General features: G+C 36.0%; 1 protein-coding gene across 1 annotated transcript; it reads left to right on the top strand.

The window, feature by feature from the left end:
• The first annotated feature begins 1648 nt into the window (after window positions 1-1648).
• On the top strand, window positions 1649-26594 carry LOC128208777 (kinesin-like protein K39). Its single transcript, XM_052912374.1, has 5 exons — window positions 1649-1790; window positions 3645-3714; window positions 7004-7117; window positions 16441-16557; window positions 19466-26594. Exons 1-5 carry the CDS (start codon window positions 1744-1746, stop codon window positions 19514-19516), a joined length of 399 nt encoding a protein of 132 aa, XP_052768334.1. The 5' UTR covers window positions 1649-1743; the 3' UTR covers window positions 19517-26594.
• Window positions 26595-27174: the final 580 nt, after the last annotated feature.

Genomic DNA, 27174 nt, shown 5'->3' with positions numbered 1-27174 from the left:
TCCCGAGACGGAGTACCCCTAAAAATGCCATTGAATACCGTGAACCCGCGTACTTCCATCGTCCCGAGACGGAGTACCCCTTAAAATGCCATTGAATACCGTGTACCCGCGTACTTCCATCGTCCCGAGACTTTCCTAGTACTTCCATCGTCCCGAGACGGAGTACCCCTTAAAAGGCCATTGAATACCGTGTTCCCGCGTTCTTCCATCGTCCCGGGACGGAGTACCCCTTAAAAGGCCATTAATACCGTGTTCCCGCGTTCTTCCATCGTCCCGGGACGGAGTACCCCTTAAAAGGCCATTGAATACCGTGTACCCGCGTTCTTCCATCGTCCCGGGACGGAGTACCCCTTAAAAGGCCATTAATACCGTGTACCCGCGTTCTTCCATCGTCCCGGGACGGAGTACCCCTTAAAAGGCCATTAATACCGTGTTCCCGCGTTCTTCCATCGTCCCGGGACGGAGTACCCCTTAAAAGGCCATTGAATACCGTGTACCCGCGTACTTCCATCGTCCCGAGACGGAGTACCCCTTAAAAGGCCATTGAATACCGTGTACCCGCGTACTTCCATCGTCCCGAGACGGAGTACCCCTTAAAAGGCCATTGAATACCGCGTACTTATGGCGAAGAGTAACAGCCTCATCCCGGACATATGGTTAATATGGCCGTGGCCTCATGCATAACATTCCGGACATTAAAGGGACTAGACACCTGGGATGGTCCAAAAGTCGTCTTATACATTCCCTTCTGTGTTTCCCCGTTTAAAAAGCGCAAAACGGTTTCCCAGTTTAAATTATATATGTTCATGTGTTCAGATAAATATAATGACGCTATTTTAAAACTTACTTTGAATTACGTGGTAGACAACCGTAGTAAATTTCGAAATGGAAAATGCGCAAAAACGTCGAAAGATGCATGTGTTGTAAACGATGTGATACATCAGTGAGTAAAATTTAATGCGTTGAAAACAACAATGTCGATTTTATGTAAGTTTTTGACAATTTTCATTTTCTCTTGCAAACGTATCATCTGGTGTCTAGTCCCTTTAAACTGTGCATGTATTGTAAGCGATGTGATACATTAGTGAGTAAAATTCAATGAGTTGAACACAACAATGTCGATTTTAAGTAAGTTGTTGACAATTTTCATTTTCTCTTGCAAACGTATCATCTGGTGTCTAGTCCCTTTAAACTTATAGTTTGGGTTTGAACAATGACTTTAATCAAAGTTTTCTTATTAAATTATTATTATTAACATCAATAGTTATTGTGCAGCGGAATCATTCGTTGAAATATTATTTATTCTGGACATCATTAACAAGAAATGCACGTGATGATTTGCTTTTCCCGCCATTTACATAGCACAGTCCAACACACATGTAGGAAGAATAATGGGTTATACCACCTAAGGGTTAATTCATAAATTACATATCGGAATTTTAACTCCGTTAAGTTTTCTTTTGGTAGTCGTAAAAACGATATATTAATTAAAAATTTAATTTCTGACTTGTTTATTGGTTTATGTTGACATTGTTTATCACATTTCTGTATCGGATAACCCTATAAAATAAATGTGTTTATCCCAGCCGCGCGTGCAGCCTAAATACTACACCGTACTAGTTATAGCGTATATTGACAGTTGTGTGTTGTGAATCAGAGTGTAAACTTAGGCATACTTGAATGATGGATATTTTAGTGTATTCGCAAGGATTTTAACTACAAAATGTATGATACTGGATAGCAATGTCAAATATTCGTGTTGCAGTCAGAGTTCGACCACTAAGTAACAAGTAAGTTTAAAGTTAACTACTGGGTTTATTCAGCAAGCCTCAAAAACCGCATGCTAAATCTGTATAAGATATTTACATCAAAGTACACATATACATGATTGAATGAATATACATGTTTGTTGTGAATCTCTTTAAGAAAAATAAACATAAGTACTTAGATCATTTGCAAAAAAAGATTTGCAACTTGAAATTTCGAGATGTACATAAACATATACATAAGGACAATTCTGTATGTACATGTATGTACGTACTTGGCTGCATTTATTACAAAATATTCTGTTAACAAGCTTGTGTATTTTACAGAGTGTGCAAATCCTTAAAAGATGCTGGTTGCATGTTAAAATCCATTAAAACTATTTTTTAACATTATTATTATTATAATTATTATTTTTTTATTATTATTATAGAACAATATTTAAAAAAAATGTGTGTTAAAAGGTATGATATTTTTAAAATTAAGTAATTTAACCTTATAAGTTATTTTTAAAAAAAATTGGGAGAGTTATATTTGTATGTAATTTTCAATTTAATTCGTTTAATTAGGATGTTTTTTAATTGTAAATTTCACTGTTCCGCGTTCATAAACTTGATTGTATTATTAATAGTTCCGTTAGAAAGTTAAGGGTTTGTACATGTGTGCTGTGTTTCAAAGTTTAAAACAATTCAAATATTTAAATGGACAGGATTGTCAATATCGCTTTTCAATTAGTCATTTTGCTATTCTTTGGAATCTGTAATTTAAACGCCGTAATTGTGAAAAGAACTGTCTCTGATATTCTAGTACAGTTGTATTGGCTGGTCATAGTGAGAATTCAAATATTGAAAGTCAAGTTATACCACTGAAATATTAAATGTCAAGTATTAAGTATAGCTTAAAAATTGAGTCAAGTAATAATAGTGAAATATTGAAATCTTGCCGTTAAAGCTGCACTGTGACTGATATACCGTTTTTACAACTTATTTTTTGTCTTGGAAAGTGCATTTATTGCGTAATTAAATATCTGCAAACCAATGACAAAAGATTGCTGACAAAAGATCAGATCGCAGATTTTCATATATTTCCGTTCGAAAATTAATGTTTTATGGTTTAAAGTGTTACTAACGATTTAAGAAAATGCATAAAACATCAATTTCTGAACTAAAATATAAAAATCTGCTATCCAATATTTTGTCAGCAGTCTTATATAACTGGTTTTCATAGATTTTCGCAAAAATTGGCCGTCCAAGACAAAAAATTAAAAAGTTGTCAAAACGTGAATCTGTGAGAGTGCAGCTTTATTAGGGACCATTCTTAATTATAGTCATTTGTTTATGTTTTTATATTTTATTCATTTTTAGTACTGCATTCCGGTAAAGCAGATAAAGGGGTTGGGGTGACAGTCAGCACACTATAAGACTCATTTCTGGGGCATATCCAGGATTTGACATTAGTGGGGGCTGCATAACTTAGGGTCGTAACCATTTGACATCCTTTTGACATGCTCGTCTCCTCCATGAGAACTAAAGTTTATTTGAATTTATTTGGTTTACAAAGCTGGCAGCGGTGGGGGGGGGGGTGATGGTTACTCCCTGAAGAAAATGAAGAAAATTTGATCAATTTTTAGTCCAAAGTGATGCATTTGGATCATATTTAATATATATATTTCTTCTCCTAAGTATTGATTTCATGCATGTATTGAATTAAAAGGTTGTCTTGGACGATTTTTGGGGGCGGGGATGCTCCCCCAGCCCTAAAATCAGCTAGCGCATCTTAAGTCTCAAAACTCATTATTGCTCACAATCTAGTTCTAAACAATTGTTTGTAATCAGATGTGCGCAACTTATAATTATATTTCTTCATTTGTTTTCTTTCAGAGAACAAGAGGATGGCAGCCAAGAAATCGTTCAGGTCAAAGAAAATGTAGTCCGGATCGAAAATATTAAGGTATTTTAATAATTTCATGAGAAAAAAACTGGTGTCAACTTTGCATAACTTCTTTAACGCCATTTGAAAGTGTTTTTCTAATGATTTCATGCTTTACAAACTCTGGTAATAGACCTATATAGGATCGGGGTAAATATTGAATTAAAAACTTGATATAGCTCAGAATGATAAAATTGAGCTATGCCTTAAGTGGGAGGTCAGTTTTATACAGATGAAGTACCATAAAATAGTTTATCATGTGAAAATGTTTGTTTTAAGGAAGATTTGTTATTTGATAAAATGGCCTTAAACCATCTTTTTAAGCATTAAAAGGTACCTGCGGATTTTCATGTTTGTTTTGTTTTCACATATTGGGCAATATGTCAAAAGTATATGACAAAATTAATATGGGGCGGGAAGAACATGGATGTGCTTTAAATCTCCCACGTAATAGAGTCAATAAATATTTGACGTGCATATACATCACATGCCTTGATTAAACTTGAAAATTACAGTTTGGTTTATAAAAACCTCTTTTGGTGTTTGGTGTTCTTGTTTATTGACACTCAGAAACCCCAGTTTTTGGTTATCAGTATTAAAGAGTCTTTTACAGAGTACTCGAAACTGATAAATCACCTGTGTATATATATAATATATATATTAGGATTGAAACTTTTTTTGGGGTAAGCTGAGTATTCATGGGTCTTTTATGGAGTACTCAGAACTGATAAATCACTTGTTTATTGACATTGAAACGCCCTATTTGGTATGCAGTAACTAAGGGTCCTTTACAGAGTACTCGATAAGACCCGGCTGCTGGTCAAAATGGGCGGCTCAAATTGCGATTTGGCTGGTTAATATTTTGTGAATTATTTATAATTAGATTAAGTAGTAGCGTTACGGTTATTTTACCATTTGAGACAGTTCAACCTAAACTTATTGAGAACTCTAAGAAAAAGGAGTATTTAGTACCGTAATTCACCTAAGAGTTCGGACACCTTAAATTAATTATTTTTTTCGCTGTCCGAATACATAGAAAATTACCATTTTTACATTTTATTCACATGTTTGTTTAACCTGCCTTTTTTCTTCATGTTTGCATTTTACCACTTATTAATTTATCCGTAGTAATCAATGGTCATAAACTTATTTATTACGCCTATAAGTGTAAATCCTTCATCAAGTTAATTAAAACACCATTTTATACATGATCTGAATAAACACATTCTATCGGCTTCAGATCAAAGAGTCACACTGTGTGACGTCACACAACTTACAGTTATACCCACGAGGATCTCGTGGAGAGCATGGACATTGCTATGCAGGATTAATGTATAACTGTACAATTATTGCTTCATACAGTCTTTAAGTGTGGTACTAGTTTGAAAGTTTATTGGCAGATCGTTTTACAAACATGTCTTGTCTATGTTTTCTTAATCCCTTGATTGCCCTTGTTGTTTCTTTAATCCTCCAATAAATATATCACACTTCCTTAACTTGTCACAGTGGTGTATACGGTTAGGTAATCTAGCCAGGCATTGTAAAGATAAAAATCAATAATCTTCGTCTGTGAAACTTGGTAATTGTAAAAGTTATGATTGATGTCCTTTGGGTGTCCGAAAATTAGGTACGCAAAATAAATTATTTTGGAAAATAATTATGGGTGTCCGAATATTTAGAGTGTCCGAACTCTTAGGTGAATTACGGTACTCAAGGCGGTTACACCCTCGATAGCTTGTCCATGAAGGAGTATTTAGTACTGAAGGCGGTAAACATCTCGATAGCTTGTCCATGACTTAATTAGCCCACAATAGCTTGTCAATGAAGGAGTAGATGGTATTCAAGGCAGTTACAACCTTGATAGCTTAAATTGTCCATGACTTAGCCCCTGATAGATTGTCCATGACTAAAATAGCCCTCGATAGCTTGTCCATAAAATAGTAATTGGTACTCAAGGCAGTTACAACCTCGATATTTTGTCCATGACTTAGCCCTCTATAGATTGTCCATGACTAAAATAGCCCACGATAGCTTGTCCATGAAGGAGTATTTGTTACGGAAGGCGGTTACACCCTCGATAACTTGTCCATGACTTAGCCCTCGATAGATTGTCCATGACTAAAATAGCCCACGATAGCTTGTTCATGAAGGAGTATTTGGTACTCAAGGCGGTTACACCCGCGATAGCTAATGTCCAAGACTTATCCCTAAATAGATTGTCCATGACTAAAATAGCCCTCGATAGCTAGTCCATGAAGGAGTATTTGGTACTCAAGGCGGTTACATCCTCGATAGCTTGTCCATGACTTAATTAGCCCTCGATAGATTGTCCATGAAGGAGTGTTTGGTACTCAATGGGGTTACACCCTCAATAGCTTGTCCTTGTCACTTAGCCCTCGATAGATTGTCCATGACTAAAATAGCCCTCGATAGCTTGTCCATGAAGGCGTGTTTGGTACTCAATGGGGTTACACCCTTAATAGCTTGTCCTTGTCACTTAGCCCTCGATAGATTGTCCATGACTAAAATAGCCCTTGATAGCTTGTCCACGAAGGAGTATTTGAAACTCATAGATATAGCTGTAATTTCTAAATGTGAGTACATTGCAAGTGGTTAAAATACTTTTAAAAGGAACTACATGTGAGTGACAGTCTGAGAAGGTTTTTGAAATATTACTTCAAACCCAAGTGATTGGAATTAAAAACTCGAAAAATAATAGGTGGCATTTGCCCCACGCCTTTTTTTCAAAGGGTATTCTTTACAAATTGTGACCTCATAATTAAGGAAACTTGACACCTTTAGAGAAAATTGAATTAAATGTTTAAATGGCCTTACCTTTTAAAGTACAGATATGATAAATCAATTTGTTTACAAACTATTTAAGTCACTTGACAAATAAACCATGCCTCCGTAAATGATCTGTGAAATTTGACCCATTATCATAATCCATGTAGTCACCAACTATTGGGCGAAATCCCAAATTTCAGGCATCATCTTTACCCTTTGAATTTACAAATAAAAAAAAATGTCCCTTAAATGCTCCATCTGCGGAAAATTTTGCCATTCAGATTTTTCTGCAATTGATATATATATAGCAGGCAATGTGAAAAGTACACAACTTCTCAAAATAATTTTTCGAAAGTGTAACAATTGTTTTCAATTCGAAGTAAATATTTAATATGGTAGATATTTCATCCCAATGATACTCCGTAAGTGAATGTAATTCCTAGTATTTTTTTATATCCGTTTTGGTAGGGGTTGGGTTGGGTAGGGTTTCATTCACTTATGAAATATTTTTTCCTCTTTTCAGGTCCGTGGAGTTCCAGAGTTTGGTGATACAGCTCGTGCACGTGCCCGCGACTTCACATTCGACCATGTGTACGACAGTGTACAAGGCAACGCTCCATGCGCATCGCAGGCTCAGGTGAGTGTTACAAGTAAGAGTAGCATAAAAACCTACGCAAGGAACTGTAGCAATAAGGGTTGCGAAATGGGCTATACAAACTTCTATAAGCATAGATCTATTGAATGAATTTATTGTGGTAAATTTTAGTGCAGTCTAGCCTTGTATATCGCAGTTAAAAACAACAACATTTGTCGTAAAAACCTAATTTTGGTGACACAATGAGTCATTTTCTTAAAACAAACGTTTTTATGGTTCCATTGAAGAAAATCTAAGGTTTTTAAATGAGAATGATCTTTAAACATTGAATTTTGTGTGACTTTCTTTCGTGAAGCAAATTCAGAAAACCATTTCGCATGACCTCCATCCTGATCACAGTTCAACCCCGATCCCAGCCATTCCATATCCCACAAGAACAATTTAGTATAACCGTGAAACAGGGTTAAACATTGAAAACTATCATCAAGACATTTTTTAATGTTTATGAAGCAAATATGTGACATTTCATACAGAAATTCCCCCCATCCCCACCCCTGCCACAGTTCACATACATTAAGAAACTATACATAAAATTTGAAATGTCAGGCCATTTAAATGTATTTTATTAGTTTTAATCTGATTAATTTATTTATTTAGATTATTATTAAGACATTTATCCAGATATCATTGATGCTATTAATATCTGGTGTGAGAAACCTGCTATGGGTTGCACTTCAAAGACTGTTGAGGTGTCTTATTCCATTGAATTCTTTATTCTTAGATTATCTTCTTATTAAAAATCTTATTGGGAAAGTATAATAATATTGTATTTCATAATGATCACACATTTTCAAGCAGTTTCCAATACATCTACTGCCTTGAAACTCTCAGTTTAATATTGATAGCAGGTTTTTGAAATCAAAACAATAAATCTAACTTGGAGGTTAAAATTGAACTTAAGGTTAAAATTTTATTAGAGCGACAGAAATATTGCTCTTTTTTAGGTTAGTGGAACAGATCCATATGACATGTTCAATATATTAGTTTTCAGTCAAAAAAATTATAGACTTATAATACTGATATATTTTTTTCTTTAAAACTGACATTAAAAATTGAAAGAAATCTTTGAACCATATTTGATTGCAGAGGATATTTTTTCCACATAATTTTTAATCTCAAAGAGAGATTTTCACAAAAATTGGACCTGGCGCCCTCCCCCCCTCGCCCCCCCAAGCTCGTTCATGATTACTATAAGTAATAACATATATAACATACACCTACAATGCACCATTTCGGACTAGATATTGTTCCTGAACCCCCAACCCCCCTGAGAATTAACACTTTAAATGTTCATTCTCACTGATATAACATTTTACAACTTTTTTTACTATTTTGTCTTGGAAAGATCAAATTTTTGCGTAAATATCTGCAAACCAATGATTCAAGACTGCTGACAAAAAATCAGATTGTAGATTTTCATATTTCTGTTCGAAAATTAAGATTTTAGGCCTAAACCGTTAATTACCTGTCAATTAGACAACTTACGTAATATCTGAACAAGTTCTATGTGAAAATCCCCGTCAACCTTTGATAGAAGCATTAAATGGAACAGAAAAAGAATGTAAAACAGCTGCACTTAAAAACTATTTCTAGACTAGTAGACTATCCTAAGATTGGCTGTTGATGTTTTAAAGCTGGTTACTTATTGGTTCTTAACCAACCATAGTTTTGAACTCTTAAAAAAAGACAAATTTATTGATTTTTTTTATATCATATACCCCATTTATATGGCCAACATTTGCCCCGGGGGCAACCATACCCACAAGGGCAAATCTTTCAGTGGTCATTTGTTTGTATATGCACATGTTGACCTTGGGGCACCCACACCCTCAAGGGCAAATCTGCCAGTGAGTATTTGTGTATATGCACATGTTGCCCCTGGGGCAACCTTACCAACCAGGGCAAATCTGCCAGTTGATATTTGTCTGTATGTGTGCAAGGGCAACCATACCCAACAGGGCAAATCTGCTAGTTGGTATTTTCTGTGTATGTGCACATGTTGCCCCTGGGACAACCATACCCTCAAGAGTTAATCTGCCAATGGGTATATGTGTGTATGTGCACCTGTTTGCCCCTGGGGCAACCATACCTACAAGGGCAAATCAGCCAGTGGGTATTTGCCCCTGGGGTACATCTTCTCATATAAATGGGGTAATATGAATGTTTTATCTTACAAATAGACTTCTTCCACTTGAAATACTTAAGAAACATGGTTATTTTTTCCGTCAAACATAAAGAGTACTCATAAAACTTCCTGGGAGTTGATTTTATAACAAGGAGATTAACTTTATTCTTTCCTTATAAACGAAAACCTTATTTTATCTTTTTTTTCCAAAGTGCTCAGACATTAAGTGGTGATACAAATGGACTATTAGCACTAGGCTTCTAATGTTTATATATATGTACTGAACAGGATTATTTTATTCTGATCTTGTATAATGAAATTAATCAAGATGAAAAAAATCATATCATTTTTTGGAAACAAGAACATAATTATACTCACAATTGAGGCTAGAGTTTACCCCCTCTACTCCCCCTCCCTCAAAAAATTAAATAAATAATATAAATGAAATAAAAATATATATATATAATTAAAATAGTCCCAAATCATTGTCTGCAGGGCTATAAGAAAAAAACCCAGAAATAATGCCAGTTTTTTTCAGTTGTTATTTTAAAATGTCAATTGGATGACTTAGTGCTTATAATTAGTGTTAAAGCGTTCTTCAAATTATATATTAAAGTTGGATTACTTTGTTATAATGCTTTTTTTTTTATTAACCCCAATTTTATACTCAATTTTTTAAAGTTTTAATATATATAAACAACAAGAAAATGTGAAGAGTTGAATCATTGAAAACTGAGATTCTGGACCATGGCTTATCTGAGTGGTATTTAAGTTATGTTCCAACATAAGAAAATCAAATACTTAAAAAGGCGTCAAGCCTTTCTCTTTGACATTGCCTTTAAATTCCTGCAGTTTCAGTGTTCGCCGTCTGATAAGCTTTTATATTGAAATCTTATCCAAAGTCAAACAAATAAAACAAATATTAAAGATTTGATAATAAAACCACCATTTCATTTTTTATTCATTTTTACCGATGATATGGCATTTTGGTACGAACCTGTTCAAAATTATATCTTATATCGGAAACTGATGTGGGCTGTGCAAATAAAACCACCCTTACACACAAGTGTACTACCTGTAAAACGCTTTTCAATTGATTAAACAACTTGTGATGGAATTTATGTTTGATTGACATTTGATGAATGCCCTTTCCAATATAATCGATGCTGCAGTGACCATAGAGTTTCAAGCAAATACTCTCTTTTCTAATTTCACTACCCCCACAAACCATCCCGGCCAACCATTTATTGTTATTGTTCTTGAAGTGAAACTGGTCCTTTCCCTCATTCCCCCCTCCTCACCTCTGGCTCTGAATCACTTGGAGTTTTTAAAGGGCAGTTTAGTCAACTCCTGTTAATATGCTACTAGGTTGAGAAATGCTACTAGGTTGAGAAAAACAATATAGTGTTTATTTAAATACCGGTTGAAAGTGATCATTAAGTTAATGAGGCATTTCCGGGCTGATAAGCACTAAATTGTTTTATGATTGACCTGTCAATACTTTTTTCATAATCGGAAAACCACAATGAGGCGGAAATGTCACTCATGTACAAATATAAGGGTCAATTAAGGTAAACTATAATGGTATTTTCAGCTAGTCAGTTTTATTGGAGAACATGTTGAGATTATTGTCATAGCTCCGTGTCGTTTTCGACATCATTGTGCTAAAGCCTTAAGGTCATAATTTGACAAACACTGTTCAAGATATTTAAACTAATGGCACACATATTGCCAGAGACAATACACACGTATAGAAAGGCCCATAACTCTTGTTTGTATAGTTGTTTAGTTACGGCCCTTATTTAACTTTAAGAAACAACACGGTTCGAGCACTTAACGGGGCAGAATAAGACTGGTTTATTGTGTTTTCCTAAGCGCTTCATAAGGTCTACAGAAAATTGCAAGTTTAAAATGTCTTTTTCCACATGTTTTAAATATCGTTTTTAACTACAACAATTACATATTTGAAAGGGTTTTACATGTTTTTATTATCATATATATGGTGATTGTAATTTACCACACCCAAAACCAAAGATACTTACTCGTCAATAATTGAGGTCTTATGGCCCAGTCACATAGCCCGGCCGATGTCCGGCATCGGTAGAGCTCGGTGGATTTTTTTGGTGCCACCGAGCTCTCCTCATCGGAAGCAGAGCTCGGTGACGTGAACGGACTCCGTCCGGACATCTTCAGGCGACCGACCGAACACCGGCCGGTGACCGTACGGAGTCTGTCTCAAAATGAGTTTTTTTTCTGCCGATGTGGCAGCAACTACCGGCCGGAGGTCGGCCGGACATCGGAAGGAATATGGCCGGTACCCGAGCAGGTAACAGGACACCGTATGATCGCCGGCCGGGTTGTTAACGGGCTCTGAACAATGACCGGCCGATGATCGTCCGATGTAACACGGACTTGGGTGCCGAGCTATTCCGTTCTTCCTACCTGACATTGTCAGTTCATCACTATGGCTGCACCGAGGAGACTTCAAATGGCACTGCTCGAACACGAACTGGCTCAAGCAAGGTTCCAGTACAACCTGGTCCTGGCGGCAATACTAGAAGCCGCCGAGAGGGAGCGACAGAGGGCCCGCAGAAGAGAAAGACGCTGGTGGGTGCGAGAGTGGATCCTACGCAGACCCCTTTTCGGCCAGTACGATACTCTAATGAAGGAACTCGAGGCCGAGCACGCTGCCGACTTCAAAGCCTTCCGCCACATGGAGCCACAGATGTACTATGAGTTGCTTAACCGAGTTGGCCCCCGCATTACCAAGATTACAACGTAAGTTAATCCGTATTTTGCAAACAAAATTCCCTCCAAACATTATAATCTTGCTAAGGTTTAATCATATTTCATCCTCTTCTGTTGCAGGCATCGAACCCCCTTGGACCCTGGGCTGAAGCTGGCAATCACCTTGAGGTTTTTGGCGACCGGAAGCAGGTACCACGATCTTGCGATTGCGTTTCGTGTCCCACACAACACCATCGCGCTTTTCAGCCCGAGGTGTGTCAGGCCATCTACGACGTATACGAGGATGAGATGTGGGCCACTCCCCAGACAGAAGATGAATGGCGCCCGGTGGCCGAGGGATTCGGAGACAGGTGGAACTTCCCCCACTGTTGTGGCGCGATCGATGGGAAGCACGTCGCAATCAAGAAGCCCCCCAAGAGTGGCTCACTCTACTACAACTATAAAGGCTTCTTTTCTATCGTCATGCTTGCGGTGGTAGACTCGAACTACAAGTTCATCTGGGTGGATGTGGGGTCACCAGGGTCGTGTTCCGATGCCGACATCTTTAACCGGTCGCGGCTAGAGCCAGGTCTTCGTGAGGGAACGATCGGACTCCCCCAACCGGATTCCCTGCCTAATGACGACCGGGACACACCCTACTACATGGTCGGAGACGACGCCTTCCCCCTTCGGCAATACATGTTAAAGCCCTACCCTCATCGTCACCTGGCACGGGACGAGCGGATCTTCAATTACCGGTGTTCCAGGGCACGCCGTGTGGTTGAAAATGCGTTTGGTATACTTGCCAATCGCTTCATAAGTCTTCTAACAACCCTGGGAATGAGACCGTCGACAGTTACTAAGACCGTCATGGCCTGCATGACCCTACACAACCTCATGAGGACTCGTTACCCCAACATTCAGAATGCCGATCTCGACCGGGAAGATGAGCAGGGCCAGTTCATCGCGGGTGCATGGCGAGACCAAGCCGTGCTCGAAGATGTGCAAGCAGCAGGGAACGAACCAAGATTGACCGGACCAGGCAAAGAACTGCGCGCATACCTCAAGAATTACTTTTGCAGTCCTGCCGGGAGTGTGCCATGGCAAGATTTTGCATCTGGTCTTGGGTGATCTCCTCTATCGGCACACCAACGGCTCGCCGCGACGCAGACGCCGACGAGGACTTGGACTTGGACTTGGACTTGGACGAGGACGTGGGCTTGTACTGCGACGACTTTGACGCCTGGGACGCCTGGGACGCCCGGGACGCCATGGACTCAGCATCGGATATCTCTGATTGCTCCCCCTCCGTACCACTGGCACCGCCTTCTTCCTCTTGTATCCTCTTTCGGGGAGATTTTCTGGTCTTCACTGCTAGCGTCTTCTGCTTCTTCTGGCCCTTTTTCTTGCTGCTAGCTGGCTGCTGCCTCTTCTTGCCGCAATTCTTCTCATCTCCATCACTTTCCTTGACTAATTTTGGCATCCTGTTTATAAAGTCTGTCAAGAGTGAATCGTGTGGATACAACTTGCTGAATGCTGTACACAGACAGGAGCGAACAGTATATATACTAGCAGAGATATCCGGCCGGGTAACGGCCGAGTTTCGGCCGAGTTCCGGCCGAGCATCGGCCGGTGTCCCTTACATCGGTCAGCCACCGGTACTATACTTTCCAAGGCTCTGTCCCACATCGGCCGGAGCTCGGTCGGAGCTCGGCCGGTGTCCGTTAAAAAAACCTCGTCCTCTGGTTGTCTCAGATGCACGGGACACCGGCCGATACTCGGCCGTGCACCGGCCGACGTGTTTTCCGATGTGGTTACGATGGGGCTGCGATGAGGGAGCTCGGTGAGAGCCCGGTGAAATTTAGCTCCGAAGTTAAAATTTCACCGAGCTGCCACCGATGCGGTTTTAAGCAACAAACGCCACAGATGTCCGGCCGGTGTCCGGCCGGTGTTCGGTGAAAATCGCATCGCTGGCTCATCGGAACCTCATCGGCCGGGCTATGTGACTGAGTCATTAATTTTAAACTTGACGTCATTAAAATATCCGGTCTCATTCTCAATCAATAGATATTTTCATGTGATTGAAAATTGATTGTATTACATAATTGAACATGACAATCCTAGTATGATTCATAATTCTCAGTTGGAACAGAAATGTATTATTAAGGCCATCAATAAAAAAATGTTGGTTTGCGGTGCTCCTACCCACAATTTTTGGGGTGGGTAGGTAGGGAGGGATTTTTTTTTCTTTTTTACAGACGACAAAGGCAAATCTATATGACCCTAAGTCTGATGTAAGGGGCATGCATATTTTAGATAACAGCACTGAGAATTCAACCAGAGAACCATTGCAGGGTTTGCAGATTGGCAGTACAACACGGTTGTAGTCTGTAGAGCATCAAAGGACCAAACGCAAAATTGACCCAAAGAAACGAAATGAGACAACAACAAAAAAATAATAAAAGAATAAAAATTTCAAAAACAAAACAAACAAAAAACGGCAGCGGTAGCGATAAAAAAGATTGGGTCGGGGTTTATTTCGATGAGTCGGTCGGAGCACAGCAAACCAACATTTTTTTAATGATGACCTAAACAGTTTAATATTCTATTCAATATTGTCATTACAAAGCCTTTAAAATGAGACTTCTGTAATTATTAGGTATTCTTTTTTGAAATTTTATTCTTTTCCATGTGAAGGTTTTCATCATACTGTGTTTAGAGATCACGCTTACCAGTTGTAATTTAATTGATCAGTGGTGATTATTGATGAATTATTAACCAATTTGTTGTCAGTTGAATGTAGCTTTTGTTCTGAAGGGATACCTATTTGTATATCATTGTTCTACACTTAAAGCCCCAGTCACATTGACCTTCCGTACTGTTAAGGATCATCCCCGACTTAAATTTGGCCAATCCTAAGGGTCAGTTTAGTGTGTAAGATCCGCATTGGATCTGGGCTTGTCTGACACTGGTCCTGGATGGTCTGGGACACCACCCTGGTAATATTAAAATTACAAATAAATGCTATTCAGACGTCACGGACTGTCCAGGAGGAGTTTTCAATTTGGGGTAGTCCAGGACAGTCCGTGTAGCAACCCTGTTGGAACAGGGTGAGTCCGTAGTGACAAAGTGTTGATCCTTGGCGATCCGGCATGTCGTGTTGAACAAGGATCCTGGAGCACTCCGGACCATACACAGTTAATAATGGGCAAAAGACAGATGAACACGGATGGATGCCGTGGTGGTACCGCAGTGTTGGCTCCATGTTGCTCCATGTTGCTCCAACGATTATTCATCTGTTGACTGGTGCCTAAAAATGTTGGGTCTGTGACTATGTTTTGCAACTGTTAGACTTAAATTCACCTATGATCATCCCAGATTGAGATATCTTTTGATCCGGGATGTGAGTGTAGCTTAAAATTAAGGCTTTACTTGAAATTCTTTTTGTAGAGATCGGAATTATTTTGTATGGAAATAAGCCTATTTTATGACATAAAACAGTATCATGCACAGTTACTTCAGCAATAACAATGTATATAATTGTTTTCCCTAACATTTTGCAAATTTTGTCGTTTTAATCTGCATTGAATGGATGCTGTCCTCGGTAAATATATTTTTAGTAAAAAAAAATATGAAAAAGAGACTTGTCCACATATTTTATACTGACGATAATTAATTTTATTTTCAAACATTGATAAAATTGATGGACTTTACTTGCTATAATTGCTGAACAAAAGCCCAAACTGTAACTGTCAGATACTTATTTAAACAGAATTTTGTAATTTTAAGCCTAAAATCATTCCATTTTCAAATGCATTACTACATAACGACACGGTACGCCTCTCGGCAGAAAAGAGCATTTCATCTTTTAGTTACATTTTACAATAAATGTAAACGGCGCAGCTTTTATTTGGACATGTGATGACGTTTTATCATTGTTACAACTATTTTGTTCACATTTCACAAAATTAATTTTTATTTACTGTCTTACCCTATGGTAGGCATGACTGAGTCCTGTAAAGGACGGGAAAACAAAAGTGCCAAAATGGATTGTATCACGCTAATGTGTAAAAAAACAATAACATTTAATCAACTCTTCTAGTTGATTTAGAGGGGGGGCTCACCGGGCGCACAACCCCTCTAAAATAGTCCAAGTTTACTTTTTATGTCAATATTGGAGAAAAAAAAGTAATACGCTCATTATCATTTCCGACTACAAATTGTTCAAATTTTCTTGATGGAGTAATCCCAAATCCCTATGCAAACAGTTTATACCATATACTTTCGGTTCTGAGAGAGGGGCGCATGTCAAAAGGATGCGCCCCTAAGTTACGCCCCCTCTAACGTCAATTCCTGAATCCACCCATGTACTCATATAAAATTCCAAAAGTATTGTTAAATTTCTCTTTAAAATATTCAACCCTCGGCAATGTGTGATTACAAACTATTTCAGGTCTTCAATGATCTTGGTGCACAGGTTCTCCACAATGCGTTCGGCGGGTTTAACGCCTGCGTGTTCGCGTACGGGCAGACAGGCTCTGGCAAGACACACACAATGATGGGATATCCGGTAAGTCAGCTTACAGCATAAATAACAGAACGTTTTGTCTTTAGAAAATTTCAGCTTACAATTATAATTGAAAAACAATATCATAGAATCAAAAAAGAATGAATCCAGTATCCAAACCAGCTTGTGGCCCACTCTTAAGAGTCGGTATATATGTATCTGTACTAATAAAGTGACTTTCACTTGCAAATTAAATCTACACATTATTATATATCTGGGCAACCATTATGCTCTTAGTTTAAAACAAGCTACAAGAGAGCAACAAAGTTAATTACTTAAATCTTGAAATATGATGTATCCTCAGCCTCATACTAGCTCCTATTGACAATTTTGGCTCCTTTTGTGGAAATATTATTATTATGTATTTGCCGATCTGGTGTCTAGCCCCTTTAACTACGTTCTGTTGGAAAATAATCTGTTTTCAAGGTTTATATCAGAAGTTTACCAGCAACATGCCAAAATTTTCTTAAAATGTGCTTTTATGTGTCTGCATGTCTAGGTTTTCATATTTCTGTCCAAAAAAATATGTTTTATGCATTTTCCTAAAGCGTTACTAACGCTTTTAGACATATATTATTTATTTTTAAACGTAACTATGAAAAACTGCAATCTGATCTTTTGTCAGCAGTCAATAATATCACTGGTTTTAAGATAAGAACGCAAATTGGCTCTTTCCAAGACAAAAAATTAAAAGTTGTCAACACGTTAAATCTGTGAGAGTGCCACTTTAATCATTTAAGAAATTGTCATTTTGTAGGTAAGATTAATTTTCACTGACCTTCATATGATTTTAGATCTGAGTCAGGGGTCAGGTATATCACTTTTTCAAGTCAAACTTGCTTGGTGAAGCACAAACTTTTTACTTAAAAAGAGCAACAGTTACTATATTCTTGACAATTAGCGAAGATTGCAAATATTAATGCTTTATATTTTTAACATTCGATTTTCATTTTTGCAGCTGAATTGCAAATGCTCTTTTACATCTATATATATAAAAAAAATTAACAACACAGGAATGTTTTTGTTTTGATAATAATTTTTAATTAACAGGACGCATTCAATTGATTATCATCAATAAATAAATGTACAAAGGTGCATAATCCAACGGATTAATTGACATCTCTGACTAACAACCTTTAACTATTCAACTGACGAGGCCCTGTGAGGCTCAAGTTTGCGTCATGTTGATTATGGAATTACATAGTTTTGAACAGAACAGAACAGAACACTTTTAAGGTGATTGTGCATGCTATTTTCAACTGATCACAAGGTTATATTTTGTCTACATCTAGCACAAGCAAGTTTATTTGGGGCACTTTATTCTGTTATGATATGGCATATTTTTTTGTTATACTTTATGTTAGGTTGAAAAGTTTTTTCTTATCTTCCTTTAAAATTGATTCTTACTAAAAGTAAAACTTAAAGTTTTTCTCATAGTGGCAAACATTGAAATTGTAAATTTACTTAATGATAAGCTTCACAGTTCTTTAACAAAAACAACAACAGAAGTATCGTTATAGCCTTTGTTTCGTTTACTTGTCCTTGTGGCTTTTTTATTTTGGTTCTTTTAAAAAAACTGTTCATGATGTTCATTTGAAACTTGGTACACAAGTTCATATTTAAAAATATGCATACTAGTACCCACTTTGTATTAAAGAAGTGTTCATGTGGAGTTATGGCCCTTGGTAACCAGAGAGGAATGGACAAGTGTTAGCATATTCATTTGAAACTTGGTACACATGTTCAAATGTGACAATATGCAACCTAGTATTTGATGTGAGCCAAACCACATTGAAGGCAATTCTGGTCAAGTTATGGTCTCTGGATAAACTTAGGGTAACAGACAAGTGTTTGCATATTCAATTGAAACTTGGTACACATGTTCAAATGTGATAATATATGCAACCTAGTAATTGAAGTGAGCCAAACCACATTGAGGGTAGTTCTGGTAGAGTTATGTCTCTTGATAAACTTTGTGTGTTGATAATGACTGCGATTTTGCTTTTACCATTTTTAAAGATGTTTGCATTTTTATCATGATACAGAATTTAAGAGTTGTTGAAATGAGACATGCTTTTGAATGATACAGACAATAATGACCTTGTGATCTGGATAGTTTGAGTGGCAGTTAGCCTAGAATACTTGTGGGAAATGTATTTTGGACTTTCAGAGCAAGCAGCTTGAAGATGGGAGGAGATTCATTGCTAGCACTTGATATTATAAAGCTAACATGCTCATGTCTGCCATTGTACGAGTCCAGTGCAATTTTGATTTATATACGGTCAACAAAAGTTTCATGTCTAGTTAGGTTCTGATATGATCTGGAGACAGAAAACTTCTGTTGATTTAAGCTGGTCAGTTTAGTGTTGTGTTTTACCCATTTAAAATTTCTGTTCAAGTCAACATTTCGGCATAGCCTTTAAGCACAAATGAGGTCAAGGAAATCAAGAAATTCACATGAAACTTGGTCCACTCTTTAACAATTACAGTGCATATTTATTATAGCAAATCACTTACTTTGGGTCACACAATTCTTAAGTTATGACCTAAATTGATCTATTGAGAAAACCAGTCAAACCTGGGAACTATATATATGTGATTCTCTTGTTCATTTTTTTGTTTCATGTCTTCGGTTCCTATGTAAATTCTTTTTCCTTTGTCGCGTCTTGAGATTGGCAGACATGAGTTCGATAGATATCAGCATGATTTTAAGTGCACAATCATGTAAATTATCCCACTGTGTATCAAATATTATGTTGCTTTGAACTTAGTTCGTTTACTTTCAGAGTATTTTCCTAATATCAGTGTTATGTGCATTTAGCAAGGTAGTATATTTATCATGAACAAGAAACTTCGATTTTTTCATATTTTAAAACGCAGTGTTTAATGTTTTCTTTTTATTGTGTTTCAGGCGTCTTCCCAGAGTAGCTTAAACGAAGCAGGAACAGGAACATCTGTGTGATATGGTTACCATGACAACAATTAGCTAGTGACCACCTGTTAAAACGAGGACAATTTTTTTTCTGAATCTAAAGACGTTTGTAAACTCTGGAATGTTATGATCCCAATTTGTGAATGAGCTAGAAAATTCTGCTGTTTAAATGCACCTGAATGAGTTGTGTGTAGGTAACTGGTTTATGGAAATTGCACAGGCCCTTTACATTGTTACAGATTTTGTTAATTGTGTTACAGATTCTGTGTGACACTGTTACAAATTTTATTAGTGTTCTATTCTAATTGTGAAACAGATTCTGTGTGACATTGTTACAGATTTTATAAGTGGTCCATGTCATGTTAACCAATAAATGCATGTAGAAATGCCATATTTATGTCCACTATGCAAAGGAAAAAAATTCTTTTATCATAGAAAATAGCGTCAAATAAATCATTTTGATGTTTAAAATACATATATTCAACCACATTAAATAGAAAACACTGGACTTCTGATTTTTGAATACTAATTAATCAGTGATATAATTATGGTTTGAAATTGTCTAGAAATTAATCGATGAAACAACTGTAAGGGCTATGAAACATTTAGTTTTATTTACTTAATTGGTAATTTTCAACCTGTATTGGGACCAAAAAATTCGGGTATGGAAATTTTAGTTCAGATTTGTTTCTATTGCAAGGAACATAACAATTTTATGTATATTTTGTTACATTTATTCTTTTGTTAGAGGATACAATAATGCCTGTTACTTAGTTGGCTCATTTTTACGCATCATTTTGTTTTGTTCTGTCTTGTGTACAAAATCGTGCAGTTACGCCATTAACCTGGAAACATGAATTTTGATATATATATGTTATTGATTATTGTCACAAACTGTTGCGATATAAGTTTCTGTTTATGATTTATGACTTATTACATGTACTGATTTAGTTATATGTTGCTCAGGCATGTTGTTGTTTGGCATTAAATTTAAGGACTTCAACATGTGTTGCAAATGAATTTAGAAAATCTTTATTTTAATTTGGTATTTAAGGGACTAGACAGCTGATGGTCCCAATATAATACATAATTTCACGCGATTCAAAGGCTATTTTGTCACTGTCTAACCTGTTTAAAATTAGCATATAATGGTTTCCCAGTTTAAAGTGTGTATATTTTGCATGCGATAAAAACAGTTGCATATATTGACGCTATTTTAAAATTTGCTCGGATTTACGTGGTAGACGAAGCCAGTAAATTTCAAATCGGAAAAAATATGCAAAAATGTGTTACATCAGTAAGTTTTAATACATTGAATCAATTTATTTAAGTTTTCATCAATTTTCTATTTCTTGCAATGGTAGCATCTGGTGTCTAGTCCCTTTAAGTGGTAAGTTTCATAAGCAATATCCATTGAGTACGGAATTGTACTGCAGATAGTATGGGGTTAATCGTCATAGAATATTCTAATCACTGCCTGTGTGCTATAGATCATGTTACTGTGAAATCATTAATGTTCGTGGGGCATTAATGTTCGTGGTTTTCGTGGGTTGGGTGATCCACGAATTCAAGATCGCACGAAATATAAACCCTTATTCACTTTTTCAATTGCCTTGTTATGTACATACTCTAGTATATTATTTACAGAGGTCGCAGTATACAGTGGTAAAACCTGTCTCACTGTATAACTTACGATCATTATTCTGTTAATATATTACAACTGCCTTTAATAATAATAATGAACCAAATCAATTAAATGTGTTTTATGCAGCAAATGACAGTTATAAGCACGTGTTTAAACGTGTGCTGTTAATGAAAATCTCCAAGTTTACAAGATGTGCGTGATGAGTGTCTGTACTCGATTTTTTTATTTAATGAAATAATTAATCGATTACTAGTACATTGAAAGTTACTAAGCACCGAACGTGACAATATACGCACCTTTTCGGTGTTTTCACAGTTTGCAAAATTCTGTATTGGCATTCAATGGCTTCCCCTATCTGTATTTATGATCAGGGTACATCTTCTTTTATTACCTTTATTCCTAATTAAATCAATAAGTGACATGGGTATATGCACTAATTGGCATGTCGTACCACATTAGCGAGTGTCATAAACCGAGTGACGTAGAAGACGGAAATCACGGGCCAGCGCGTGGATATTATGCAGACGATCTAGCACGATCGCATCTTCGATTTTTTTTTCAAATATGAAAATCCACGAATTCAAGTACCCACGAAATTGTTTTTTTTCGGCAAACCACGAAATTTCATGCCCACGAACATTAATGATTTCACCGTATGTTTCTCGACAATTGCTCCCCAGTCCATTTCAGAAAGATCATGAAATTCATTTTTTTTTTAAATGAAATCATACTTGACCTGAATAATTTTCTGTGCATTATCTGTCCTAACATATCATCATCCATTGAAAATTTGATATGAAAGTGCATGATGAAAGCCATATTCACTGTACCGATTTTCTGTTGATAAAAATTGACGCTTTTGAACATCAATGTAAAAATAATCGTGTAGGTATTTGAATTTTTTTGCTTATAAGATGATGAATACGCTTCAAACAATATGGTAATTAAAAATATTTTGGATTGGTGTTATGTAGTTTAACTTTTTATTTATTATAGATTAAAAATATTTATGTAGAAATGTTATAGACAAATAAAAATATAAGTTAATAGTGACACATGCTAATTTTAATTTATACAGGGTGTTTTTCATACACATCATCAAATAACGCAAGGTTAAAGGCCTGAAATAAAATATTGAATTTTCTTCTCCCACGCCCAACTGCAAAAATCAGCCTGACCGAAATGATTTTAATCCTTATATTTAAAATTGAGATTATTTATTTTGATTTTGTATTCTTGACCAAGCTTGTTTAAATTAAAATATTTGTCGACTCTCACCAACACAGTATATCTATCTAGGTCGTGGAAGAAAATCAAAGAACATATTGCATCTTGCCTTACAGATTCTTTTCAAATTTGTACATATCTCAGATTTGTCATAATCTTTATGTGCCACTGAAAATCTGTGATAAATTTAAATCTCGTCGAATTTCTGTGGTATATCTGTCATATAATGTGAATTGTACACTTAAACCTCATATTTTCCAATTATAAAGACCACAATTGTAGTCTTCAGTGTCAAATTCAATGTGTTTGTCTTCAAACTAATGATTTATTATTGGCTAAGAACTACCATGCTCTTTATTGTGATGACTTTTGCAAGTATTCTTTCCTCTTTTGTTATGAAGTTGTACACAGGGATGATGATCGGAAACATGAAAATAATCTGGAATTCTGTCCCAAAGCAGGGTGAAATTCTATCCCAAAGCAGGGTGAAATTCTATCCCGAAGCAGGGTGAAATTCTGTCCCGAAGCAGGGTGAAGGGGCTAAGATCCTTGATGAAATATTGTTTCCAAGACCCTTAACATTCATTTCTACGTACTGCTTAAAATTTTGATGCAAACATCCAGCATATTAACCAACTTTACGACTCTATGCTAGCATTTAAACAGATTTAGGTGGTAGAAATAAACACATGCCTGCAAGCCCTGGACTGTTAAATAGTAGGGCTAGTTCATAAATTTGATGCCAAGCATTAGTATAAGATTTCGGGCTAGTTCATCCAAAAGTCTAATTTCGATGACTGAGATTTCAGGATTAATTTTGGATTGTATCATTCCTGTGTACATGACCACTCTTAAATAAAGTTGCATAAACAATTTTTTTGTCTACTGTCTCTTACTATTGTACATCATGTCGTTGAAATTGCCTTGCTTGCTAATGGTTACCTTAAAAATGTTGTATCCTGCTTAATTTTACAACCAAATGATCCTATAGATAAATGCATCAACCTGAATTATGACTTCCTAATTGTGCGGCTGCAGTCAACATTTATGTTTTTGTGGCAGTCAACAAGTTCAGACGCACAATATGTATTTTTTTCTATTTTCTCGATGTAAGCTGCACAGAAAGTGCCTAAACTATTTTATTTCATACAACCAAAGAAATAACCTAATTTGTATCCTATTGTTATCACAAAAAGGTTGTTTTCTGGCTCAAAATTGATTAAATAATTAATATATTCATATATATATATATGTTGTGTACTTGCTATAGAAAAAATGTATACAAGATTAAGTTGTTAAGTTGCGAAACACAATGTGAACATTTACTTGTAGCTCTATGTACATAAAAAAATGCAGTCACGTTTTAAGTCACTTTGCAAATTAGTATTTAAACTTCGCTCAAAGTCATTTGCAGAAAAAAGAATTGAATCAACTTGAAGGCTTACTGATAATTGCATAACCCATTCTGTTGACCAAACAAATAATTTTCCATGAAATAGTTTTTTCTGCAAGTACATAATATTTGTAAATGGCATGTACTAATCACAGGGTCTCCCAAAAATTAGAGCAATTTATGCAAAAGTATAAATAAGATAATTCTGGTAAAAATCATGCTCCCTCAGTAGCACTGTGTTGATTGATCAAAATTCACTGCAAAATCGCCTGGAATTCTTGGGAATAACATGTTAAAATGCCCTGGAATTCTGGTAAAAAATGTCAAAATCCCCTGAAATTTTGGGAAAGAGAATGTCAAAATGCCCTGGAATTCTGGTAAAAAAATGTCAAAATGCCCTGGAATCCTTGGAAAGAAATGTCCAAATCCCCTGGAATTCTGGGAAAGAAATGTCCAAATCCCCTGGAATTCTGGGAAAGAAATGTCCAAATCCCCTGGAATTCTGGGAAAGAAATGTCCAAATCCCCTGGAATTCTGGGGAAAAAAGGGTCAAAATCCCCCTTTTTTCTGGGGAAAAATGGCAAAATTCCCTGGAATTCTGGGGGAAGTCAAAATCCCCCTTTTTTTCTGGGAAAAATATGTCAAAATCCCCTGGGATAGTCTTCAGGAATTTGGCATTTAAGCATTGTGCACTAAAAGTAGTCTACAAGTACTCGTACAAGAAGTGTTTCGCAACCTCGATTATAAATAACTAAATCTCTAGAACATTTAATTGCTTCTTCGATTTCAATTCAGTACATTTCAGCTAAGTGTTTTTAGGTTAACCAAGTTAGACAACTGTGCAATATTAACACTACAAAAGTAGGGTATAAATGTGTTACACTATTTTTATTTACACTTGTTGTTTTTCTTTATATTACAAGGTATTGAAAATACTTAATTAATTTATATCTTTACAACTATAAATGATTAACAATGCTGTGAAATTCTTTTGAATTATATTATTTTAAGTTGTTTCTGGTATTTCTCATTTAGTCATACATAAATTACATGTATTTATATTAGATGCTGTTGTAAGTGGACTATATTATGTCTAGCGGACTCAAAATGAAGTTTATTTTATCTTCAGTTTACGCAGACAGCAACTGTAGAATGTAGTATTTAGGTTATATCATTAGTGCTTGTTTAAAATTTATTTAATCGTCAACTAGTGTATCTTGTAGCCCCCACTAAGGGGGGGGGGGGGAAAGCTTAGAATAAAGACTTATTATATGAAGGATTCGGGTGAAATTACAAATAGTTCTTTATGATTACACGTCTGTAACGCATGCATTATTGTGTTTAATTTTCCCTTAAGTGTCTATATAATATTGTTTCTGATCAAATAAGACTGGAAAACAAAACCACATCTGTCCTAATTTCCATCATCTTTAGAGCCTTAAGTACTTTATTAAAATCCCATTTTAATGCAGTGTAAACGTGTGCAACTGAATACACTGTACATAAATGCAACTGTTACTATGTCATTAATATCTACTATTATATGATACAAAAAAAATCATGTTTAATTATAAAACTTTTTTTGTGCTATTGGGGTAGTCCACGTGTAGATAATGGATCAGGGTCAGGCATAATAAGTATATTGTTTAAACGAACATGTATTTATACTGAGTTTCAGAAGACATGTTCTCGGTTAGAAGTGAAGCCAGTCATATTCACTACAGGTTTCTTAAACAACAGGCCCCAATTTCTCGAAACTTCTTAAGCTTAACAGCTAGGCTTAAGTAGCTTATTTGAATTAGATAAAATACATACTGAAATTGAATTTTGATACATGAAAAATGGTAAATTGCGATCATCATAATCATAATTCCTATTCAAGGTATAAAAACTCTTAAAGAAGTAAATATTATGCAAATTATTGAAAAACAAAAATAGTGAGCTTAGCTTAACCCTGTTATAAGGGACTTAATGAGTTTCGAGAAATTGGAGCCAGGACTGTCCATCTATATTTATATGAGTTTCTTAAATCCAGGATTAATTCTGAAAATTGAGAGCTTTTGACTTTGTACAATTCAGTTGTAAATACTATTTTTAGCTCAGAAATGTACATCAAAAGCAGTAGGAAATATCTTTAAATAAATATAAACAATTTCAAAGGGGTCTAAGCCTCTTGACCCTGCTATAGGCATTAATCTCTCATACCAAAACAGACTCCCTTTTTTCAAGATTGACATTTAACAGCTGTTAGAAACCACTGACATAAGCTTGCTGCATGTACATAAGGCATATTCTCAATAAATGAAAATGAATTGTATTCATAACATATAAATAAACTTTGAAGCTTTGAACAGACTCCCTTTTTTCAAGATTGACATTTAACAGCTGTTAGAAACCACTGACATAAGCTTGCTGCATGTACATAAGGCATATTATCAATAAATGAAAATGAATTGTATTCATAACATATAAATAAACTTTGAAGCTGCTCATGACTGTACAGGTTAGCTTTATTTCGAGTGATAAAGTGAAAAGTGAATATTTCAGTATGTCAAACAATTATGAATGGACTTGTATGTAAAGAATTTAGGAACAATGAATTGATATCATTATCACAGAGTTGTGTTTGTTACATTGAATTTCCTTATATAGATTATGATTTATGAATATATACTAAACATAGATATTACTTATGTTGCTGCTTCATGTTCTATGCCATACTGGTGTTAAACTTATTGTTTGCTAAGGATAAGATTGTCGTTCATTTGAACAGTGTTTTTTTGTCATCTGTAACTATATGCATCATGCCGCTTTCTTCATGGATAAATAAATCTTCAATCGCTTGAACGAGTTGTTAGTTTAAACTTTATCTAATAATGTATTTTACAATGATCGGGAAGAAAGGTACAGTCGAATCTCAAAAGCTCAAAATCGCTTGGTCCGAAATCCTCATTGGCTCGAATTTGATGTAAACTGTAACCGATTGCTTTTTACTGTAGGTAAACAATCATGCTTGGCTCGAATTTTCATAGGCTTAAGGTGTTTTTGCCAGTCACAGTGTTCAAGCCAACAGGATTCGACTGTATAAAAACATATGTTAAGTGATGCTGGTTGGCACGATGTTTTGTGAGCGTGGGATCTCATGTTGTGGGGGTAACTGGTGTGGCCGTTGAAAACTCTCTCTTCCCACTTGGTTAGCATCAACCAATCTAAAATACATGGAGGGAATCAAACCAAGGATACTTCAGTGTTCAGCTGGGGCTGTGTTCACTTACATCAGAGATTAAGATGGAAGGCTAAAAAAAACTGCATACTTAAATTTTCCAAAATATCTATGCCATGACTAATTTTGACAAAAGATGCATGACCGATTGTAGGACATATTATTTACTCCTGTAAAAGCATTTTAATATTACAACAAAA

The sequence above is a fragment of the Mya arenaria genome, chromosome 11, assembly GCF_026914265.1.
Source record: "Mya arenaria isolate MELC-2E11 chromosome 11, ASM2691426v1".
NCBI classification, from domain to species: domain Eukaryota; kingdom Metazoa; phylum Mollusca; class Bivalvia; order Myida; family Myidae; genus Mya; species Mya arenaria.
The sequence above is the reverse complement of the archived record's forward strand: the minus strand, read 5'-3'. Positions and strand labels throughout refer to the sequence as shown.